Here is a 22641-nt window from a genome sequence, read left to right as displayed (position 1 = left end):
TACAATTCAAGCTTGAAGGTCATGCAGTTTTGTGGCAATGTGACTCTCAGAAAGAGTCGAGTCTTGTGTGATGCCATTTGTTCTGACAGTGTGGCTTCGCCATGTCTATTGCTGCGACTTATCACTACTGCCATCTTTCAGAAAAATAACTTCTTAGGAAGGACAGAACTTATGCAAAGAGAACATAAGTCTCAATGAGTCTCAATGGCAGCTTTTACGCTGTATTAAACAAAGTGATGTGTGTGTTTGTGTATGGATCAGTGTGTGTATGTGTGTGTAGGTGAACCACTTGAAGCAATTAGAAATATTGAGCTTCAATGTGGTCTCAGCAATTGTTAATCAACTACCTGATTAGATGCACATTTAAGAGAACATAAACCAACAGGAATCTTAGTGAGGTCAATGTGTATAAATGATGGAATAATTATGGTCCTGAACGGATATTCAATGTCATTACGGGACTAGTTTAACAAGTGATTAGATCACCAGAGTGGATGCAGATGGTACTGGCGAAGACTTCTTTCTCCTCACGCTGGTCGTTCATTCTTGCATGTATAAATAAAGTTATTTGAAACAAAGAGGGCATCCTCGCAAGCTGACCTCGGGGGCGTGAAACATCAATGGATCAGGTGCAGGCCAACTGTTCCTTTGAAGGTGGGAAGCTGAAAGGAATCGTATCAACTTCAAAGAAACCATTGGCGAATTCAAGAGAAAAAAGACGGCACTCATAGCAGTTGACATCAATCAATAACGGTTTGGTAAAAATGGATTCCCATTCTATTGACCGAAAGCACTGCTGGAGGGGAGGATAAAGATTCAGAGTCTCCACCAGACCACGATGGCCACGAGGAGTTTAAGAGCATAAATTACATTTAAGAACAACTTGCATTGTGAACAAACACTGCAGCGCCAAGGGATGAAAGCCAGCTGTCAGGCCACAGTGGCAACTGAGTGCCTCGCCGCTGAGGACAGTGTCTGTTTGCCAAGGGCAAATAACCGCCTCTGGCCCATTTAGTACCATCCCTTTTTATATTCCGCAAACAAAAGCAGTCTGCCACCGAGATGACACAAGCTCTTCTCAGTGGCTTCCACTACACCGCCCGATCAAACACTCACCCACATGTGGAACGAGCCCAAAGCCAACACAGTAAAGAACTCTGAACTAACGCCGGTACACGAACACTGCACACTGCCAGGCCAACACACAAGACTTTTAAGTCCTTTCTGATTTGGCATCTGCTTTGCATTAGGAAGAGTTCATTGATCGTGCCAAGTTTGAGAGGAAAGCAAACTTGATGGTTAAATAGTCATTTTAAAGCAATACAATTCTTAATGAAATCCTTGATATTGGACCTGAAGTCATAGCAGAAATATCAACATAAGTCTTTGACAGTTCATAAGAAATCCAAAGTCACGTAAAAAGGCAGGAAGGTAGGAAACCGACCTGCATCTTAACAGATTACCCTGCGAGGCTTTCAAACATTATTGCTACAAAATGAAACTCTAACATAAGGGAGAGAAAAAATCTTGAGGTAGATCAGACTGGTGCAAAATGGCACAATGCCATGAACAGAAAAGAGCACAAGGAAACAAGCGACAAAAAAAAGTAGGTGAGACTGACATCAGAGAGATATCTTGGCTGGCAAGTTCTGAAACTGCAGGCACGTGTAGCTATAAACACACACAGACACATCACAAAAAACGTCACACAAACACGTACAGCGCACTCTCCGGGACACGCACACATACATTCTATGGCAGCACGCGCATAGAGAGTTGCCAGCTGTCGGAGAGAACAGACCACCACCTGTCCCCTTATCTCCCCCTAAAGAGCCAAGAGAGAGTCTCCGTCCAACTGGTCTACTCTCTCATCCTGTGCTTAATGGCAGCTTGTCCGCTATTTTATCCTCAACAATTTCTCCCTGTCTTTGTTGTTCCTGTGGATCTATCCCTCTGCGCGTCTGATCTTAAAGCGCTACATTCTCTGCAGTTATGTTGAAGCACATGAAGGCTTTTGCTGACGAGACAGCAATCTCAATGTTGTGCCGAGTTCCTGGTGATCATGGGCCCTGATGTTAGAGGTTTAGTTCCAGTTTAGGGGAACACTTTTGCCAGATGTTGCTCCTGTTGTTGCCAGATAGGAATCTGGCCATCAGGTCGGTGACAGTGGTGGGGTGCAAGGTCAACATTTGACTCCTTGTGTACATTTTCTCACTCTTTCCCCTCTGTGCCATTGTTTTACTTTTCGGCTTTACCAACTGTTTGTGTGCAGATGATGGTTAATGGGAGCCAGTTCAAAGCATGGGCCAGGTCCAACGTCCAATGTGGTACCCCCACAGAACCGTGAGGGAAACGCATTGAACAATAGCAAGGGGGAGGTTTTATTTGAAGCAGTTAAAACATGGTAGCAATCTCAAAATCTGCGCTGGCAGCAAGTGGGCCGCTCGTCAAATAAAAACACCATATGCAGTTTCCAGGTAACCAGCTGTACTGAGAATGTGTGTAGGACTAACGCTAATGGCCCAGACTTCCTCAAGCGAACACATACACACATACACAAACACACAGACCTGTCTGATCATACTGTACACACAGCGCAGGAGCCCTTTAGCCTGGTGAAGCATGGTGGAAGAAATGAGTGATAGCCAAACCAGCTGTCCGGAAAGGGTGGTCGTGAAGGCCAGGCTGATGCATCCAGACAACCTTAGCAGCACAATACCAGATGGAGGTCGCCAGAAAAAAAATACACCCGGCAGTTCAGCATGAATTAAGCTGGGCCCCTGGGCAGAGAGCTTGCATCCCACAGGATTGAAGCGGGTGCTGTACCAGGCCGGCAGGGACCGGACCACAGCTGAGGAAAGGTTATACTAAATCAGCAGGGTCGCCTCTGTCTCAAAGCAGTAAGTCCAACTCCTCTGAGGCTGAAAGTGAATTTACATGGCAGTGGTGAACCTTGGGTAATGAGATTAAATACTGGCAACACACTGAGCGATGATTAACTTATTCTCTCTCCTCTCTGTGCCCTTCCATGCTGCTTCTTGCATCTCTCTCAGGCAATCAATAAGCTATTATAGCTCCAAACAGTGGGGTAAATTAACTTAAGGCTGCACCTGCAGAGTCGGCAATCTCCACTAATCCCATTGGCAGGGAAAAACGAGACTGGACGCAAAGGCCAGGCCCCGAGATCCTCTGATGTTTCACCATGAGTATCGGCATGATTCTCTCGTAGAAAGAAAAACTTCTAACGGTTCTTAGGACCAAAGATAACATTTAGAGATGGGGAGTTTTTCAGTGTCTTTTTATGACTGAGGGTGCGCAAATCACTCAATGAACGCGGATACTGGTTCAATGCGTGTCGAAACGGAAATAGATTCATTGGGAAGTGGAGAACTCTGCTAAAAGGACAGGATACATCCCGCCCAGTCAGCGAAGGACTTTCTATCCATCAGATGGGAGCCAATCGGCAAAATGGAGCTGAGGCCCCACTGACGGATTAGAATCTGATACAAGTGCAAAGTGAAGAAGGAGTGAGAGAGAGAGAGGGACAGGTCTGGAGGAGGGAGGGGGGGGGATATAAATGTCACCCTGGAGCTCAACAGCAGCACTATGGTCATACAATACCTAACCTCACTGAGTCAGATGTCAGCTATTTCAAACTCACCCACCGCAACAAACTACTTTTTGAATTTTGAATGGATCCTCTTCACGTCTCTCCTTTTACACTTGTCGTCCCGCTGTCTGTCTTTCATTCAACCCCGTTGCAGTATATGGTTACACGGTAATCCTTTTGTATCCTTGCCACACCCTGTTCAGGAAAGTCACACAGCCACAAAGAAGAGGTCAGGGTTGTATCGGTCCTATTCATCGCTCAGTCGGGCTGCCCTCCTCCTTATGCTCCTAATTAGACTATTGTATATGCTTACATACACTCCATTCACAACAATTATGTATTTAAGCCTGGGGTCTCGGAAACATTCTCTAAGTTAATAAGAAAAGAAAAGAGAAACCTTTTTTTAGATATTAACTACTTTCTTTCCATGCCCTTTGTCATTAGTGCATCATTACTGCGGTAATGTTGTCGATCCCTTCATTTGTAATGTAAGCGTTGTATGCTGGATATCTGGGGCGTAGGAAATGAACTGCCGGCATTGCAGAGGTCAACTGGAAGCTTGCATAAGAACTGCACCGTGATTATGAGCAAGAACCCTCACTCATACCAGGACCTATTTTAGGACACGCTCTTGTATCTTTGACACGGCATTCATTGTCTCACAATTGTTGTTTTAATGATAAGATTAGCTACCACAGCAACCAAAGACAATTAACACGACAATTGAATGCCATCATGTATTGCCTGTTTGAAATTAATCACTGAGTGAAGGCGGGGCTGTTACATGTGACATGGGCCTTGGCAATAAAGCCTGTCTTGTCTTAAATCATTTTCTCTTTAATTGGGAAGAAATATAAACAGAAAGGAAAGGAAAACATGAGATAGCATTTTACACAGAGAAGATATCAGATAGAGGCTGCGATAGCAGGAGGGTGTCAGAGACTTGGTTTCCCATGTTATCAGTTCATCGGGCAGAACCAGCCTGACAAGCCTCTCGACACCCATACAAACCCAGAAAATCAAATTTTCTGGGTTTCAGGGAAATAATCCTTTTCTTGCCAGGGATAAAACATATACTTAAACTAATCATGCCAAAGTTCATGGCGTGATTCAGTCCAAAGAACCTAGTGATACTGTGCCTGTATCATACCTACAGCATACTATAAAGTGCTTTGTTTCACTTAAGCAACTGAAATTCTGTATTTATGGAGGGAGCTTTCATGTACGTGCGTCACATTTCACTGCTAGTACCATCGCTGTGCTTTATTTCACAGCTCAATGTGTGCACTCTGCTGAGCGTTAGAGCATAGCTGAAAAACTACCAATAGGTGAACAGTTGAGGAATCTGTCTCCTCGGAACAGTAAAGACGAGGAAAGAAAAAATAACAGGCCATCACAAGGTCCATGTAGTCAGACCTTAAGTGGAGTCTGTCCCCAGAGCACATTTTTTTCAAACTTTGCCAAACCATGTGGCAATTGCGCACGTTATTTTTCCACCTTTGCCAGAATGTTGTCGGAAAATCCCAGAAGTTCATGTCTCAAAACCCCTTAATCCTCCCTAACTCCATCGTCTCGGATCGAGGACCATGATAGAAGGTTTCAAGTGAGGGCTTAACCCAAGTTTAATAACCAGACCGTGTCCGTGGAGCAGAACACGCCGTCATATGACCAGACACCAGAATGCAAGGACGTACAAACACACACACACACATGTACGCACAGCCCCTCAGGCCACAGGAGAGGCTCAGACCAAGAGGAGATTACACCTCGCAACAAGACTAATACCCAGGACTCCGCAGAAGAAGTGGAGATTAGAGTCAGCCGCATACATTCATCTGGTTCTTATAAGGAGTGACACACAGCTTACCAATAAGAGCATTTACAACATTACGAGTAAACCCAAAAGACAGTTATCAGTCAAACATGGAAACTTGTTAATAAAAGCTGCACATTAAAAAAAAAAACACTTACTTTCCGCTGAAACATGCACACACACACACACACACACACACACACACACGGAGGGGTTTTAATAAGGGAGAAAGTGAAGGTATTCGGGTGCTATCAGAGGTTGTGGAAGTGCAGGACCGCTGGACTCAAGTGGTTGCATACTGTATCTTATCTGTCGTAGACTAGCACTTCATAGTATTAATATCGTACTTCAGTATCCTGGGAGCCTGCACCCGTCCTATCCATGATCCTGTTCTGAGCTGTAGCCAGAGGCAAGGATTATATAGAGATGAATAAGCAGTCACTGTGGCGACCAGAAGAAGAAGAAGAAAAAAAAAGAAGCTCTGAGGCACATTTTAGTTTAGGGAAGCGACCAGAGAGAAAGCTGTGCAGTAGATATCCCGATATATCTGGGCAATGACACAGCGTGCAAATGGACTAACTGCAGAGGAGACGGCTCTAAGTGGACTCCATACTTTAGCATTCCCTTCCTCGTTAACAGCGTTTACTACATGAATGCACACAGAGAGGAAATCGGAAAACAACGAGGATGTGAGTGTGAAACGGCACATCTGATGCATGTCACTCTTTATCTTTATAGATCACACAGGGAATTATCACAGCATTAAAGGGACTAACAAAAGCAACGCCTTCCAATGAAGTATTTTATGCTTAAAACGTTGTTCCCTACTGCTTTGTTTATCACTTTGCGGTGCAATTTCCTCCTAATTTCACCCGTGACAATCTGATAATGCAGATGATAAGATACAGAGTGCGGGTCGGCGGGGAATCAGATTATTTCTTGCTCTGCCTACTTGGATTTGGTCTCAAAATAGCAAACTGTGCCTAGTTTTCTCTTCATCCTGTTCCTTCTGTAGGGAGACCAGAGGGAGAAGGAGGGATGACAGGGACTTTTGGAGGCCATGTCTCCCACGTGTCTCCTGGACGAGTGAGCTGTCGGAGACGGGTGGAGTGATTGATGGGCCGACTCTTTTAACCACATCTGTACACCTGCAACTTCAGCTCAGACAGACTCCTTCACACAACACTCTGCTAGACATTGTTCAGTAGAGTGTAGACAAATTGGCAGATTGATAGAATAAACGACACACAATCAGGCGCACAACTCAAGCACTACCTAAATACAGCAGGTCTTGACTCAGCCAATCCTGTGCTTTATTCTGATGCAAACCAATGCATACTTTTTTTTCTCTCACGCTGAAAGATGTGTGTTCTCCTCTGGCTTGCTGCCCAAGTTTGCTGTAATACAACACAAAAGCAGCTAAAACTCGGTCAAAAAGCTGCCCTGCTTTCCCGCTCTGGCTCTTACCCACTGCACTCGTTCCAATGGTGAGCGTTTTGAGCTCTTGGCCCCGCACCTCACTAGCAGTATTTGTGTTGGTAGGGGAGTGCTACGCGTGGGCGGGGATGTGTGTTTGCGCATACCGTGCAAAAAAATCCCCAAATGAGTGTGACATTTGACACATGACTGAAAGGGACAGGAGCATGTTCTTTGTCTTCACTGCATGCTGTTGTCACTGCAGCAAGGAACAAAGGTGTTTTGGGTCAATTATGTCAGCCAATATCTGCCAGCACAGGATGTGTCTTACACATTTTGACATGGTCCATCTTTTAAGGCCCATACTTTAGTCACTGGGTGCAGTACGCAATCAGAGGTATGAACACGTGTTTTGGTAATGCCACCCTTGGTTTTGTATCTTAAAACTGGCATTTAGGTGTTTAACCAAAGTTAGCAAAGATGCTGTAGGTTTATATGCACAAATTGCATTGATTTATGCAAACACTCTGAAGTGCTAAATATGCCAGTTTCAACAAACCACACTCAACATGCAGGTTAAAAATGTCTCTCTTCAGTTATGGACTGCTAGAAGACTAATTGAAATGCACGTGTGAAACATACTGTATCTTCCCTGCGACTTAAATAGACGTGAACAACAGAACACACAAAGCAGCTACTAGGGAGGAAGAGAAGACTAAAAAAGAAACCATTATTTATGAAATGCATGTTGTGGGATTTTTTTCTGAAGCCAACAAACCTCGCAAACATGCAAAACGTTTTACACTGGTATGAAACAGTTTTCCTAACAGAGTTCAACTTTGACACACACACACACACACACACACACACACACACACACACACACTCACCACTGGTTTTAGAGATTGCATTCCAACATGAAACAGATTGGAGCCGAGGCCAGGGACAGTCTGTGGTGAGGAGCCCACGCCTCGGCTGCCTGTTGACTCATGAAGCGGCCACTGGCTGTGCCGCTTGCACCAATTTGCTGTGAACCTCACTGAGACAAATAACTGCCACAGAGCCGTAACACACTCTGCCGTCAGTCCGCTGGCAGCTTGCCAGCGCGCTCATTGATGCTTCTGCTGGGGTTAGCTGTCCTGATTTGTTCTCCTCCTGCTCTTGTTCTCTTTCCTTTGTCATTTCTCTGTATTTTACCTTGTTCACTTGTTCACAGTCTCACTTTATTATTGGATATTGCCGAGCAGGATGAGTAGGGGAGGAGGAGTCCGCATGGTAACCAAAAGGACAAAAACAGAGGGACTAAGACAGACGCTTTTCCTGCTCGAGCCACAGGTGTGTTCTCAAATCAGTAGGTGGTGACCACGCTTTTAAACACACTGTCCCCCGCTTTGCACACGACCCCAAATATGTCGGGTTGAACGCTGCCTCCTTCAACACATCCAGAGCCCTGACCCCCCCCCCCCTACGGACCGGTAGTTCAGGGAAGCCAGCTGGCTGCACATGGAGATGGTTACTTCACATCAAGATCAATGAGATTCCGAGATAAACTTGGCTGTCTGGAGTCATATGCAATGGGACAAATTCATGTAAACACCCACTTCCCTTCTGTTGTTAGTGGCTGTAAAACGTAAACTGTGCCTGTGTAGAGAGGGGTCTGTGTGTGGATTCGAGGCCTACAGCCAAACGTGTGTGGTCAGCCCTGTGCAGACGGCCAGGCCGCTAGACAGCAGGCACTGAGGTTATCGCCTGCTCAAGTGGAGCGCTGGGCCGTCTATTACCTCACTTTACTATCTCTGCATGCAGGAAAAAGGAAACAAGCTATTCAGAGAGCTTCTCAATGGGGGGGTGGGGGGGGGGCTCCTCCTCGCCGGTGCCGGATAGAAGGGAACGACTGGGACAGAGTATAGGACAGACCTATATTGTAATGTGTCAGTGATTACAGAGAAAGAGCAATAAGTGAATTCCCATTGCATTCTCAAACAGATGCAGAGGTTACGGAAACATAATCCCCAGGTTTCACATACTTTTTTCCTGACAGTCAGTTTTTAGTTTGTTACGCACTGGAAGCTTTTGAGCAAATAGGAAGTTTGATTTGATGTTGACATCTCTGATACAACACAAAGGAAAATAAACCAATCCCAAGCCGGTTTGAATACACGAGTCCTACAGGATTCGTGGTAAATGCATTCGCTCAGGCTTTGGGTAAAGAGATTGAGATAGAGAGAGATTGTGGGCTGTACTGTAAATGTGGTCAATGATAAACCAAACAAACTGGGTTAGTTCTCTTAGCTTGGCAAAACAGGACTTGTTGAAACTTGGCTTATGTTAACAATCGCCGTTGGGTAAGAGAGAGAAACTGTAAAAGCTGGGCTCTTAGAATAACATCTACAAATAGTTGTGTTTTTAGCTTTTAAGGAAAAAAACCTTTGAGGCGTAAAATTGGGCAAAATAAACACTATTTAAACCACAACTTCCTTCTTTGGAGGTTCATTGGAAATAAAAGGAAGGTTGTTACCTCAACTTAAACTGAATCTGAGTAAAAGAGAAACTCATATGCGAAGGTATGACAAGCATCCTTAATGAGAACTTAGCATCCCAAAGATGCCCTCGGTCACTCAGATTGATGTCTTCCAGTTTCTCCCACTGGAGTTTAAATCAAAGCTTGTAAAGAAAACTCGTTTGTGGGGCTCTTTTCTACGGCCTTTTTTCCTTTGGCAGGGTTCTATCCCAGTTGCTCAGGCAGCATAATTATATGTAGTTAGGCATGGGCTGTAGGGACGGGAGAGAGCGACAGAGAGACACCGAGGAGCAACAAGGAGAGAAAGGGCTGGAGCAGAGTGGCTTGTCATTATGGCTCTTTTTGAATCTTACACGGAACGGCACTAAACTTCAGACTGAGCCAACGATACTCTTCACGCTGCCTCACAAGTCTTTCCAAGTGTCTTGTTTTTCTACTTGAGAATTGAGCACTGTGTATCCTGGACTACTAGGGGGACTACTTTTAGCATCACCCTGGTGACAGTTGTGTTGTGTTTTCGTTATATTCACATTTTAGATTCATAATTAATTTCCCTCTAGATAATTACATTGGGATTTTGCTCAAATTGTAGTTGTTATTTGGAAGTTCACTGAATATTTCACATAGCTTACATGGAGGATGGAAAATATCAAAAAAAGGAATTAGGAGCAGAGCAGTTTGTGGCATCTGGACCCTCCGAAGACCTTAAATCAGAAATGACACGACTAGCAGCTTTACCCTCTCCAACCTCACATCCAAGACCATGACCCATGCCCAGCCCAGCAACTCCTCAAATACTCAAACACAGACACACACACACACACAATGCTTTTTACTTTCCCCATCTTGATCTGATCACAGTGAGCGGGTTGGTGACAGACTCTGGGCATGCTTGAGGGGCGGCTGATATGTGAGCTCTACACTTCAGCCTTCACTCTCAGCCAGTCAAGAGAGCAAGGAGATAATATATATAAATATGAAGAGCTGACCTCACCAGAGACAGCAGCCTTTTAAGAATCATGGAAACAAATTTGTCAACACAGGTCACCACTCACAAAAAGACTTAATGGTTTAGAAAGATTATTTTCTTTTCTTTCGTCGCAGACCGGCTGACTGCCAAATATACTCCTGGCTAATATTTCACCCAGACTTCTTGTTGACACCAGGGATGCTTAAATCCACTTTACATCAAAGCCAGCCTGTTGTTGCATGAGTGTGGTATGCAATAAAGGGAATAGCTTATACTTTAATGACATGAGCTCCTCACTAAAAGATGACAACACACATATGCAATGATTGCATGTAGAAAACCGCATATATATCTCTCTAAAAGCAGAAGCAGGGCACAAACAGAAAAGGCTTTGTCCCTTTGTAGCTCCTGACCACCTACCATGGGCCCTTTAGTGAAGCACTCACCCTGGAATGATCAGGCCACTTCTCCCCCAAGACTCCGTGGGCCTACGGAGACCGCTGGGCCAAAACACATCCTGCCCATCTCCTAAGAGCTTATTCAACTCAATGAACACATTGAGCACAGAAACACAGGAGGAAACTAGAGCCTGCTATTCAGTGCTATCGAAAACCCCAACTCCTCCGTCGGCACCCACAGTCCCAGGCGAAGGAGAAAATGAGAGGACGTGTTGCACTTACTGGCTACTTCCAGCGATGCGTTGTGGCTGGCTGCCTCTCCCAGGTAGTTGCGTGCCACACAGATGTAGGACCCCTCGTCCGGTTTGCTCCGTCGTCCGTGGACGATGCGTAGAAAGAAGAGGGAGCCGCTGGGCAGCAGCATGCGCTGAGAGCGGGGATTATCCCTGTCCGTTTCCACCCGCTCGCCATCCTTGTACCACTCCACCGTCGGGGTCGGCCGCCCCTCCGCTTTGCAGTTGAGCGTGGCGGGCTCCCCCTTGGAGACGATCAGGTCAGAGGGGTGCTCCACGATCCGGGGTGCGGTGTCCTCCTGGCGCAGACGGGATCCTGAGCACAAATGGCCAAAATGAGAGTTTACATCTGGGAGTATTTACACTTTTCAATGAATTTCAAAGTCTCAATGTAGTTATGTTGTAATAAAACATGTCACATGACCTACCGGCCCGTCGCCGTGGATAGGACAGTTTAGGACAACTATACTTTCCTCTGGTTATATGCTACTAACATAACAGGCATCCTTGAAAAACTAGTGGAAACGTTATAACTACATAGGTTTGTATTCTGTTCAATTCTTATGAACCTTCGTTCATGTTCATGTTCTACTTATCGACTACGGTGAGAGCGTAAAGAGTGTTTGCTCAACGCGTATTGATGTTCCACCCTAACCCTAACCCTATTTATGCACTTCTCTGCAAAATATACTAATAAACAATATGAACATCTAGTTTATATGAAGATAACATCATTTGAAAAAAGACATGATTGAAGGGCTAAACACAGGTACTGATGATGCAAGTAGTAGAAAGCAAATAAACGGCCATTCTGTGAGTCACAAGAGAAGTCACCCTTTAATTACAGCGACGGCTCCTTTAATGAACCTTAGCACGGCACCAGCTATGCGACTCTGTCATTTCCCAGATCAAAGGGCACAGAAGAAAGAAAAGGAGGCAACAGTAAACAGGAATATGACACCCCTTAAAAGGTAAAAGGAAATTAAAAGATAAATGCTGAAGATATGGATGCAGTTTCGATCTTAGGGATATAGGGAGTACAGATCACTCTGTTGAAGAAAGACGGCAGTGCCAACAGCAGTGCCAAGGGGGTTGACGCCCCAGTGCTATCTTAGGCCATGACGAATGGTCTTCGACCAGTCAGCTGTGGCTATCAAACCTGCTTTACATGCAAATTAGCTTCCTGTTGTTAATTCCTCAAGGGGAGGGGAGGGGGGGGGGGACTCGATGCCTGTGAATGCATTGTGTGCCTGCACACAATACTATGTGTATGTGTGTCTTTGGGAGGGTGAAGGAGAGAGAGAGAGTGAGTCTCCCCCCACTGGCCATATCTCCCAGCATAGGCCTTTGGAGCTCATTCAGGACCAATTAAAAAGAGTCTGGTCTAATTGGAGGCAGAGGCCTGCAATTAATTTACCCAGCATCCCGTGAACTTGCCCTCTACCCATCCCCCGCCATCCTACAAGCCTGGTGCTGAGAAGGCATCTTCTCATGGTTGCTAAATATTTTAGCTCACGTCAGCGTAGCCAGTGACAGTTCCGCAGAGAGATGAATCACTTCAATGCAAATGTGTGGTCAATGGAATATAATTAATCCAATACCCTAAAGGACATCATGATCAAGTAGTTTCTAGACTTCCTCTCAGGGCACAGCAGACTTTTTTACTCTTTGTTGTTTTACTTTGGGTTTCTGCTCTTCTAAAGTTGTTCTTATATAGACACCATGCACACACTGCTTTCCTTTGAGACTTGTAGTGTGTACAAAAATACGTCTGTTACAACTATTTGTAGCAATAAGAGGTGTTGATTAAATATTTAGTTGCAACGCATCAAAGATGTGTCATTCTATGGTTGTTTGAAAAATATATCTGTGGAGATTAAAGCGTTTTTGGCAGCCAGACAGAAACAGATGGTGAATTAGAGAGAGCAGCAAATCAAGCCTTTAGCGGGAATGTCTGAGAAAAAAAAAGAATACACGTCTCTGCTTCCACTGGAGCTGCCTGAACAAATTAACCACTGTTTTTAACCTGCTCTGGTGACCAGCTTTCAAAGCTACAGACCATATTAATGCTAACAAGGCCCCACACTTTTGTTTGGCAGCATACCGGAGCGCAGAACTGACCTGCAACTCCTCGCTATGCCACCATTCACTGGCCCATTAGCACCACAGAGGCTGCACCGCTACCGCCGCCCTTCACCAGCCAAGGCAGCCTACTATGTTTTATTAAAAGGGACTTTGAAGAGCGCCGCCACTATCTGCATAGCTCGTTCCCTTCCTGATTTAGAGGGCTCCTCTCTAATTTGAAATGGTCTGAAGTTTGGGGTTTTATGGGGGAACCATTAACTATTTAGATGTGGTCCGCCGTGAGGAGAGCTGTGCGGCAGGGAGCGCTGTGTTTGATCAGTGGCTGTTTACTGTAGATGATTACACCACATCTGCATGATTAACACACAGACTGAAAATGCAATAAACAGGTTACGGTATCCTGTCACGGAGGAGATGGTGAGAATGAGCAGGTGTACACACGGTACATATTGGACTCTAATAAGTGCGGGATTCCAGAGTGTGGTGCAAGAATGTATCCGTTCCACAATGCTATTATGTTTCCCTTGTTCCTCATTGAATTCATTGTGTGCATGTATGTGAGTGTGTGTGTGTGCACATTGTGCTGATCCCCATAGACACTTTGAGCAACCCCAGTTTCTTCAACTCCATTACTCCTCCCCGGGGGGCATAAAAGACACAGGCGGTATATACAGGATGATTCTGTCATCATGTCACAAACACTGCTGCGTCTCCCTCTAAAGTTCACGTTTGCAGAAGATGGCCAGCCAGCTCACTTCACTCCTTCCCTACAACAACTCTGAAGACCAAAGAAACACGAGCGGAGCAGAGTGCACACTCCACTTCTGAGCCGGGCTGTTCGCCGTCTCTCTCTCTCTCTCTTTCTCTCTTCCCCTCCCTTCATTTCAAAGCGCTGCCCTTCCTTCTCCTCGGCTGCATCTAACCGCCCTCACTCCTACGCTCTATCTACCCCCCCATACCCCCCCCCCCTTGCTTCCAGACAGAAAATTTGAGATGAGCTAATGCAATACGCAGCTTCACCGAGGGGATGCTGGGAGTTCTACTGCAAGTATCTGATCGATTGGTGCTTGAGGCAAGATTCTCCTTCGCCTTTAACCCTCTCACTTGCTGGAGAACAGTCTTTCTTTTCTCTTAGTTGTTCACACACACACACACACACACACACACACACAGTCAAACTATGCTTGAGGGGGGCCTTTGCTTGCTGTAGAGGCGATTAAAAAAAAGAATCCTCTCAATGCTAAAAGCAATCTCGGCAATGAAGCGAAAACGAGAGCCCAACAACAAACATACTGAATTGCCTGAGACCCATTTGCACAGCCTGCACAAGGGTCCAGACCCAGACACTGACCCATATACTCACACAGTATCTGTATGCATCCTAGGATGCATGAAGACCCCCCCCCCCAAGGGCGTTAGCCCACTCTGAAAACAGGCTCTTTCCCAAGTCCAACCGTTGATAGAGGGCAGGATCACGGGATTCACGGTGGTTGTCAAGAAGCGAAAGTCCCTCCACTCCCCACTAGACCACTGGGCATACATTGAATATTAACATTATGGCTTCCGGCTCAATATTGATTCATCTGGGGCTTAACATGATTTTCAGCCGACAACATTGGTCAATTTATTGTGGATCTATATTCCACAAGATGAGCCTCCTTCCACGTCAACTAATATGCCCAAGAGATGCTGCTACTGATCAAGCAAATAGATCACAATGGGGCAATCTGAGTGCGGAGCAGATGACATCAACGTTTTTTGTGTAATTCATAAATCAGTTTACCAAAATATTTTGCAGACAGCAAAACTGAATAAACCGCCATGCAGTCATAGCAGCCAGCGCAACTGTACAGTAATGCATGAAAACTGCAAGGAGAGGAAGAGGAGTGAGACAGCCCCTGGACACACGTGGGAGAGACGCAACTCAGGACTTTACCACAGTTAGTAAAAAGTCAGCGCAGGAAGAGAGTGGACAAGGATATAACATCTACACTGCACATTCAGAGAGTACTGAAACATTCAACCGGCCATTCTGTCGTTTGTCTCAGTTAGTGAAGAGATCAGTCCGCAGAGACGCTTATACATAATAACTATGACAAGAGCTGCAGTATTGATTGTACTATAATTACATAATGCAACAGAAGGTATTGGAAGAATTTCACTGAGAACATTTAGTGTCAATGTCAGATGTCAACTGTAAGAAAATGCAATAAAATCTTGATTGTGGCTCTACAAAGCGTACGTGTCTGGGAGGCAGCAATCGATCTAACCACTCTGACCGGAAGAAGAGAAGACGACCCTGGAACTACAGCTTACGCTCTGAGCAGCCCTGGGACAAGACGCTGCCAGACAGGGTGCGCTTAAACACGACGTGTTTGGCCTTTGCAATTAAAAGCACATGCAGGCAACGTCACGAGTGTTGCATTTTTACTACTCATCACTCAGTGCGTGAAGGTGAAAGAGAACGACGTGCCAACAAAGGAGACAATAAGCATCAGCTGTAGCAGAATCAATAAGTTCAGGTCCAATGATTTCCCGGGCATAAAAAGCCAACGTGTTCCTGCCTCTCACAGCTCTTTTCCTTGGCGGAGTGTGCGGTGGAGGAAGGGAGTCAGGCACCTGCCCTTTACCCCAGAGAACTCACGGGGGAGAGGGACAGTGAGGCAATTTAGATCTGTTTTCACGGAGGTCCCCTGAGGTTTTGGGAGACGGGATAATGTGTCTCCTTCCTCCCTCCCTCCAAACTTCACAATGCTGGGTCCTTTCATCCAACTCTTGCCGTAGAACAAACGATCCCAGTCTAGGGTTGCGTGAGTTTATATCATAGTAAAGTTTCATTGCCGCCATAAACATTCTCAAGGTAACAGAATCTCAAAAAGGGCCGCTGCTGAAATTGGGAGGTGTCGCCGTAGCCGTATTATGACACCACATATCACATTTCCAGCTGAGCAATGGCAGAGATACGGAACAGGGGTCTGTGATAACGAAAGCCAAGCACAGTAAGGCACTCCCTATCTGCAGTCCCATTAAAGCGTGATTAGGGGACTTAAGAGGGATTTATAGCAGAGATAAGATCAGAGGGCGTGTTGCTCTGGGAAGCCGGGCAGGGACCGTAGCCACGCCTGCTCCGGACGCTGCCTGCAAGTAAATGACTGAAAGTAAAAGAAAAAGGCTTAGAATTAGAGAAGATAACATAGAGAGAGGCCGGAGATAAGCAGAGAGAGAGACGGACGCAGGAGGAAATGAAAAGCAAGGCACAGCTCGCGTGCTGATCAGGTGAAATTAACAGGAAAGAGGAACTGAATCTTCCATGACCATTTCAGCATGAAGACGCCAACCTGGAATGCTCTGCATGAATTGCTTTGCCAGTTGCATCAGATCAGAACTGTTTTTAATGTTACACAAGGCTATCGATTACCTTCAGGATTAGAGTCCTGTGTGTGTGTGAGTGTGTATGAGGACCTGGAGGGGGATGATGGATATCTTTATGGCCTCTTTCTTTCCTTTTCCATTCGTTTACCAAATAGAATGGTTTACGGTTACATCACTGATACCGCGGAAACACTTGAGAACAGATATCAGTTTCCAAAAAATAATACCACTGTCCAAATTTGTCCTTACTTTTTTTATCAAAGCAAACCGGAAACACACGTTTACACACAACACTGCAACCCAGCACTACACTGATTGTTTATCTGGATTTTCCACACACACTCATAGATGATTACAAAGCTCCTATTGACATTTAAGTGGAATGACACAAAGCACCATTGTTACGATTAACACAGAGACCTTGAACAAGGTTGAGACAGCAAACAGAAAAAAAAGAAATGTAACTACCTTGTAACTGTGCAGGGCTCCAAACACAATTCACTCATTTATTTATTCAGCTTCTTGACAATTGGTCATTGTGATACACAGAAAAGTTACCATTGGCTAAAAGTTAGCAAAAATAAATATTAAATATTAAGAGTGTTGTTGATGCCTTTGATCGTCTTGACGATCATTTGTCATGATACTGAGGTGGCAAATCTGCTGACGTTTCAACAAGCAAGCAGCGATGCCTTCTATGCTTCGGGCCACAGGTTATCAACACACATACGCTCTGGGGCGGTGGTTTAATCACTGCTCATCAGGATGGGACCCCAACAAAGACCCACCTGGCCCTGGAGCACCAGCCCCAAAACCGTCTCTGCCAGCTGGGAAACGCATCACCGACTCTCCCCTGGCAGGCCCGAGCAGATTGCTCCTCTGGGAGGCCGGGGTCCATCCTGCTCTGGGGCCCCCCTTTGGAGCGTCGACAATGGGAGCAGTATGTCCACTTCTCCTCCGGGCTTTCCCAAACGGGCCTGACACGTTTGAAAGACACCAGGCGACAGCAAGAGCGCTGATGCTCATGAAACACCTCTTAAGTCAACTGAAGACAACAGGGACCTCTTTGTTTCATCTATCTTTGAAAAGTTTCTTTTTTGTAAGCGTATAGATAAAAGTAATGAATGGAAACTGCAAAGTTGAACAGTGGTAGATTCATTAGCAATACGAATAAAGCTTCCTTCTCACACTTTGGACATTCCCTCGTAGATTGTGAGCAACATAACAACGATGAATAACTAAGAATAAATGACAACGAGAAGATACTGTATACTATAAAATATTGAATTTTCAAAAGAAACCCGGGGGACACAATTATAGATGAGCTGTGGCTCCTCCTGATGCCAAGCAGCACAAGTGAGTGTCATTAGGCAAACATGAAAGCTCTCAGTCAGTACAAGCCTGTGACGGCAGATTGTTCCTACAGGATAAACAAAATAGTGGAAAAGATTGAAATGCTTGTTAGGAAGCTGCCAGTCAAATTGGCTCTGGAGACCAATCTAGGCAGACGGGATGGACTAGTATGAATCTATCAGTCATCGGTCTGTCCATGCACGACTTTGAGGAGCCTCCTCACGCTGACCTTGCATCTTCACAGCGATGACCTAAGAATAAAGCATCGGCTCCTGCTTCTCCTGGAAGAACTCCAACATTGGTGTCGAGGATGTCATTCCTTCCGCGGGGCAGAGATCCAGGGAAAAGAGTGGTAATTAATGTGCCAGGCTCAGACCCTATTAGGGAGTGACGAAGCAGTCAAGGTTCAGAGCATATTTGGGGATTACAGAAAGGAAGCACCGGGGAGCGTGTGTGTGCAATTACGTCTTGTTTTTTGTTTTCTAACATTGGCAGTTGTTAATGAGGTTTGACCAGCGCGTACTCAGTGATACGTCAACGCAGCCTGCACCAGCAGGATAGGAGAAGCAGGGGTAATTGAATATGCCGGTACATTTATTTCCCAACAGGGGATAGCGGGAGTCTCACTGCTGTCTTGTCTTTTCAACAACTGTTATAGTTGAAACCCTCAAGAGATTAATACATTGGATTTAAAAACAACTAATATGGTTAATAATGGGGATTATAAACACACTGTTATCCCGAGCAGATGGGTGCTCGGTTTCACGTTCTGAATTATCCATTGATTTGGACAGGAATGGCAACCGCACTGCACGTTCAATGTAAACAAAACTGTATGCTTAACTCAATTAAAGCTGCTGTCTGCTCGGTATGTGTCCATTAAATCCAGTGCGAAGGTCTGCTCCTACCATGGTCAGCCTCAGGACTGTCTGACTGGCCACAAGGGGGCTTGAGAAGGGGGGCAGGCGAGGAGCTCAGCTGGCACAGCCAAGCTAAAAGGCGTATGTCATTTGGGCTGGGTGCCATGAAGAGGAACAGCTCTGAAGAGTTGCCAAGGGGAATGTGGACAGGCACGGGCAAAAAGCACCAAATTCTTTTTAAATGTTATTTAGTTGATGGCGGCGGCTGATACCAGTCCGCCTTTGGAACAGTGTAGTGTTACAGTCTCCGAGGGCAGAGACGATAGCCTTACGTCGGCTATTCCAAATCTTCGGCCAAACACATTCTGTAGCAAATCTCGGACAGCTGGGCGTTGAAAGGGAATTTCAGTTACAGCATTCGGGACGAGGGTACGACGGTCCAGAAACGTGGCACATTTCCATCGCGTGGCCTTTAGGTTAAAAGGGTAAGCACGAAGCACATAACATTGGGCCGTCAATGTGCGAAAGCTCACGTATGTGCATGCGCATGTGTGACAGTGTTTCATACCACGGTACTGGAGCTCTGGATCCAAGGTATTATTAAAGTGAAACGTGGCTCCCGGAGGCAGAGCGTAGGTTAAGACTCGGTGGAGCCGCTTTCTCATGTGGCATGATCCCAGAGACACCAGCATGGCCTGCTGAGTAGGGGCATGGCCACAGTCCAGCCAAATGGAACACAAATTGCCCCAAACTGTTCAAGACCTGGCCTGGAAAAATGAGAGTGGGATGCAAGGCATGCCACGTGATGCACAGTAAATATTTGGTCAAAATTAATGAAGGGGCAAAGTCTGCCAAGAGGCCTTTTTCTAGACGTCCACAGAGGGGAGACTGTGCCCGGTCTGGCACTAAAATGACATTTCCTTCTGGAGACAACTGCTCACTTGCATGTCTGCTTTCCAGCACTCACTTACCACGTCCTCTCCTCAAAACCCACAACAACTATCCAGGTACACCAAACTACTGTGCAGTATTGTCCTGTAACTGAAAATGACTTGGTAACAAATGTATCCCTTCATTTGCATCTGTCAGGTTTCTACATTTGACAGCAGAAAAACCGTCAACGTCTGAATAACATTTTTAAGAAAACCTGTTTTCCCCCACAGTTGGAGACGGTGGGGGAGGGGGAGTCAGATCTGTGCGAGACAGCTGCGGTGACAAATGTAAGAGAGGAAATATCCATATCAGGTTCGTAAGTGGAAATAACCACCCTGAGGATATCTTTCTCCTTGCACTGACACTGAACTGTATTGATTTCCCCAACTTCTCCCTTCAAAAGTGATCCACAGTGAGGCAGCCAACAGAGACACTTTCAAATCCATCAACTATGCTTTATTAGTGTCTATCAAGAAGGGTGTAGTCTGCCCTGTCATACTACTATGAGACAAAACAGTGCACAGAGCAAATATAAAGCACACGCATGCTGGGGATGTCTGGATGAAAAAGCTAATGCAAAGAATGGAGGCGTGAAATCAGCTCCATCGAACTCAATGTGTAAAGAAAACACTTTGACACTCAAGTTGAAACCAAGTTGACTAAAGGACAGTCGCCCTTATCACTAAAGCAATAAGCAAAGGTGGAGGCAGAAGTACGAAGTATGCTCTGATAAAAGGACATAATGAAATTAAATAAACGCCGGCTGCCGTGAACGTCAGAATGAGTCACAACAGTCAGGTCGGATAGCAGTCATCACAGAGCGCCTTCAGTATTTTGCAGCTATGCCCTGAATCAAACAAAGGTGTGATTTCTGAAGCCAAATGCATTAAGGGGAATGGGGGTGTGGCTCTAAACAAGTTATTCATTTTTAGAGTTTGAACTATGGGGTTTCAGATGAAGCATGGTGACAGACACAAAGCAAAATGCAAAAGGAATCTTTGGCCTGGAGAACCTGTCTCTCAACCTGGGACTACAATTGTTATCCAGTTAGAGCTTTCCACTGTGTGGGCGAGGAGAGGGTAAGTGGGAGGGAGAGTACAGTGGAAGGTTTAAAAAACACTGACAGGATGGATTGATGAACAGCTCTATTAGTCTCAGAAACGTGAAAAGTACAGTTTGAAGGCTTTTGAATACATGAAACAGAGGGTTTTTGTATAAGTTGAAAGCATTGTTAATGTTCAAAGGGTTCGATAGCGGAGGCCCTTTTTACAAACACAAATCACAACACGCATTGTCTGCAGCAGAACAGTTAGAGATTATTAATTTGACTTCGTTTTAATGGTCTCAACAGATTAAAAGGACATGCTAACAATTTTCAGGAATAGGTAAGCCTGATAACGATTAAAATGAATCTCCCCACTGAGAGCGACTCTCTGTTTAAATGTTGGAAATTCACGCAGTTTTTTGAATCCTCCTCACCATGGTTACAGCTGAATAGTGGGAGCGCCTGCAAAAGCAGTCCCATAACAATGAATCTCAAGGTCACCTTCTCATTAATTATGTTTCCAGCACTTCCTCTTAAATAGAGCACACCCATCCCACTTTTATCCCTTTGTGTGACAGAATCAGCCCTTGAGGAACACCACTTTAAGTTGCTGATGCAGCTATGGATGAGAGTGGCTTTTTGAACAGGAATCTCCTAGAGCAATCAGTCGCACTGTGTGGATGAAAATAAATACGTTTCAAAAATAAACAGGAAATAATGTTTGCGGAAAGAGAACCTTGTCACCGGAGGGAATCTCATCCACGACAGTGTAGCCGAGAAGGGGAGGAACCAAAGACATCAATCAACTAATTAGCAGTCTCTCTTTTAACTTCTAATTTAATCAACCCCTCTCAGCCTCTTTAATGGTATTTTTCCCCTGTCAGATATAACCAAAGAGAGGTTTAGCATTTCAAAAGTGAATCCAGGCCTTGCAGAGAGGGCGGTAATAGAATGGAGGCCTGAGCCCAGGGAGGAAGAGAAAGAAAGGAAGGACACTGGGGAGATGTTGTCCCCAACGCCACCTCTCAGTCTCCCTGGCGGAGAAAAGGAAAGGGAGGGAAGTCTGAGCCTTCTTAAAATGCACAAGGCGCAGCCGCCCACGGTAGCATGGCTTCTCCGCCGGGCCCCGCGCGCAGGCCTTCTGGGAGTTCTCGAGCACGGAGACTTTAAATCCATGCGGGATGTTGACCTTCACCAAACCAAAAACATCCACGCCACTGTGAGGCTTTGCTCAATGAGCATTTATTCACTCAGCACTTTTACACAACCTCCGCTCTCCCCAGATGTCCACCTCTAAAGGAAAGCGGAAATAAAACAGCATCACCAGCATCCATGCCTGAGAGTATTTCAACCACTACCGCCCTAATCAGCACATTTGCTGCCACGAGGGACCAGGGGGAATATGCAATGTGAGCACAGAGAGCCGGATCAAGAGAATTCCCAGAGCTGGTGTATCATGGTATGTTTGACTGCTTCGTCCTCCCCTTCGTCACCAGCTCTTCCCCCTCCATCCCCCTTCCACACACCCTGGGGTAGCCTTTGTGTAGCCCCCCCACCGCCGCCCCCTCCTCCTCCTCGACACTCCTCACACACTCTCAATCCCTCGTGAACCATTCTCTTCCCCTCCTCCATGCCTTACAATTGCCCTGTTAATGCAACACAATGCGGCCTCCCCGTACCCACGGGCTTTTTCTGTGTGTCGGCCGGATTTCTTTAAGAAAAGCTCTGCACTGACCGGCCACAAAAAAAAAGGCAAGTCTTAAAAAAGAAATTGGGCCAAAACAAAAAAAAAGGAGGGGGATGGGTAAGAGGATGAAGAGATTCCTTAAGCCCCTTTTCGCCTCCCCACACATACACAAACACACTGCCCACCTCTCTGCGCTTTTCCTTCTCACTCACATCTATATTAGTGGAGTCATGTGCAAACTAATCCACGGTGGAGCTAGATTAAATAAACATGCATAAACAATGT

The 22641-nt window shown here is 45.7% G+C and overlaps 1 protein-coding gene across 11 annotated transcripts in view; it reads right to left on the bottom strand.

Annotated features, from left to right (window-relative positions):
• Window positions 1–22641, bottom strand: part of robo1 (roundabout, axon guidance receptor, homolog 1 (Drosophila)) — a 209171-nt gene that overhangs the window by 102008 nt on the left and 84522 nt on the right. For all 11 annotated transcript variants that reach the window (XM_040179226.2, XM_078098242.1, XM_040179254.2 and 8 more), the window contains one exon: window positions 11011–11337. In XM_040179226.2, the coding sequence (XP_040035160.2) occupies window positions 11011–11337 (327 nt within the window). The remainder of the gene's footprint in view (window positions 1–11010; window positions 11338–22641) is intronic.

The sequence above is a fragment of the Gasterosteus aculeatus genome, chromosome 1 (assembly GCF_964276395.1).
Source record: "Gasterosteus aculeatus chromosome 1, fGasAcu3.hap1.1, whole genome shotgun sequence".
Classification (NCBI taxonomy): domain Eukaryota; kingdom Metazoa; phylum Chordata; class Actinopteri; order Perciformes; family Gasterosteidae; genus Gasterosteus; species Gasterosteus aculeatus.
The sequence above is the reverse complement of the archived record's forward strand: the minus strand, read 5'-3'. Positions and strand labels throughout refer to the sequence as shown.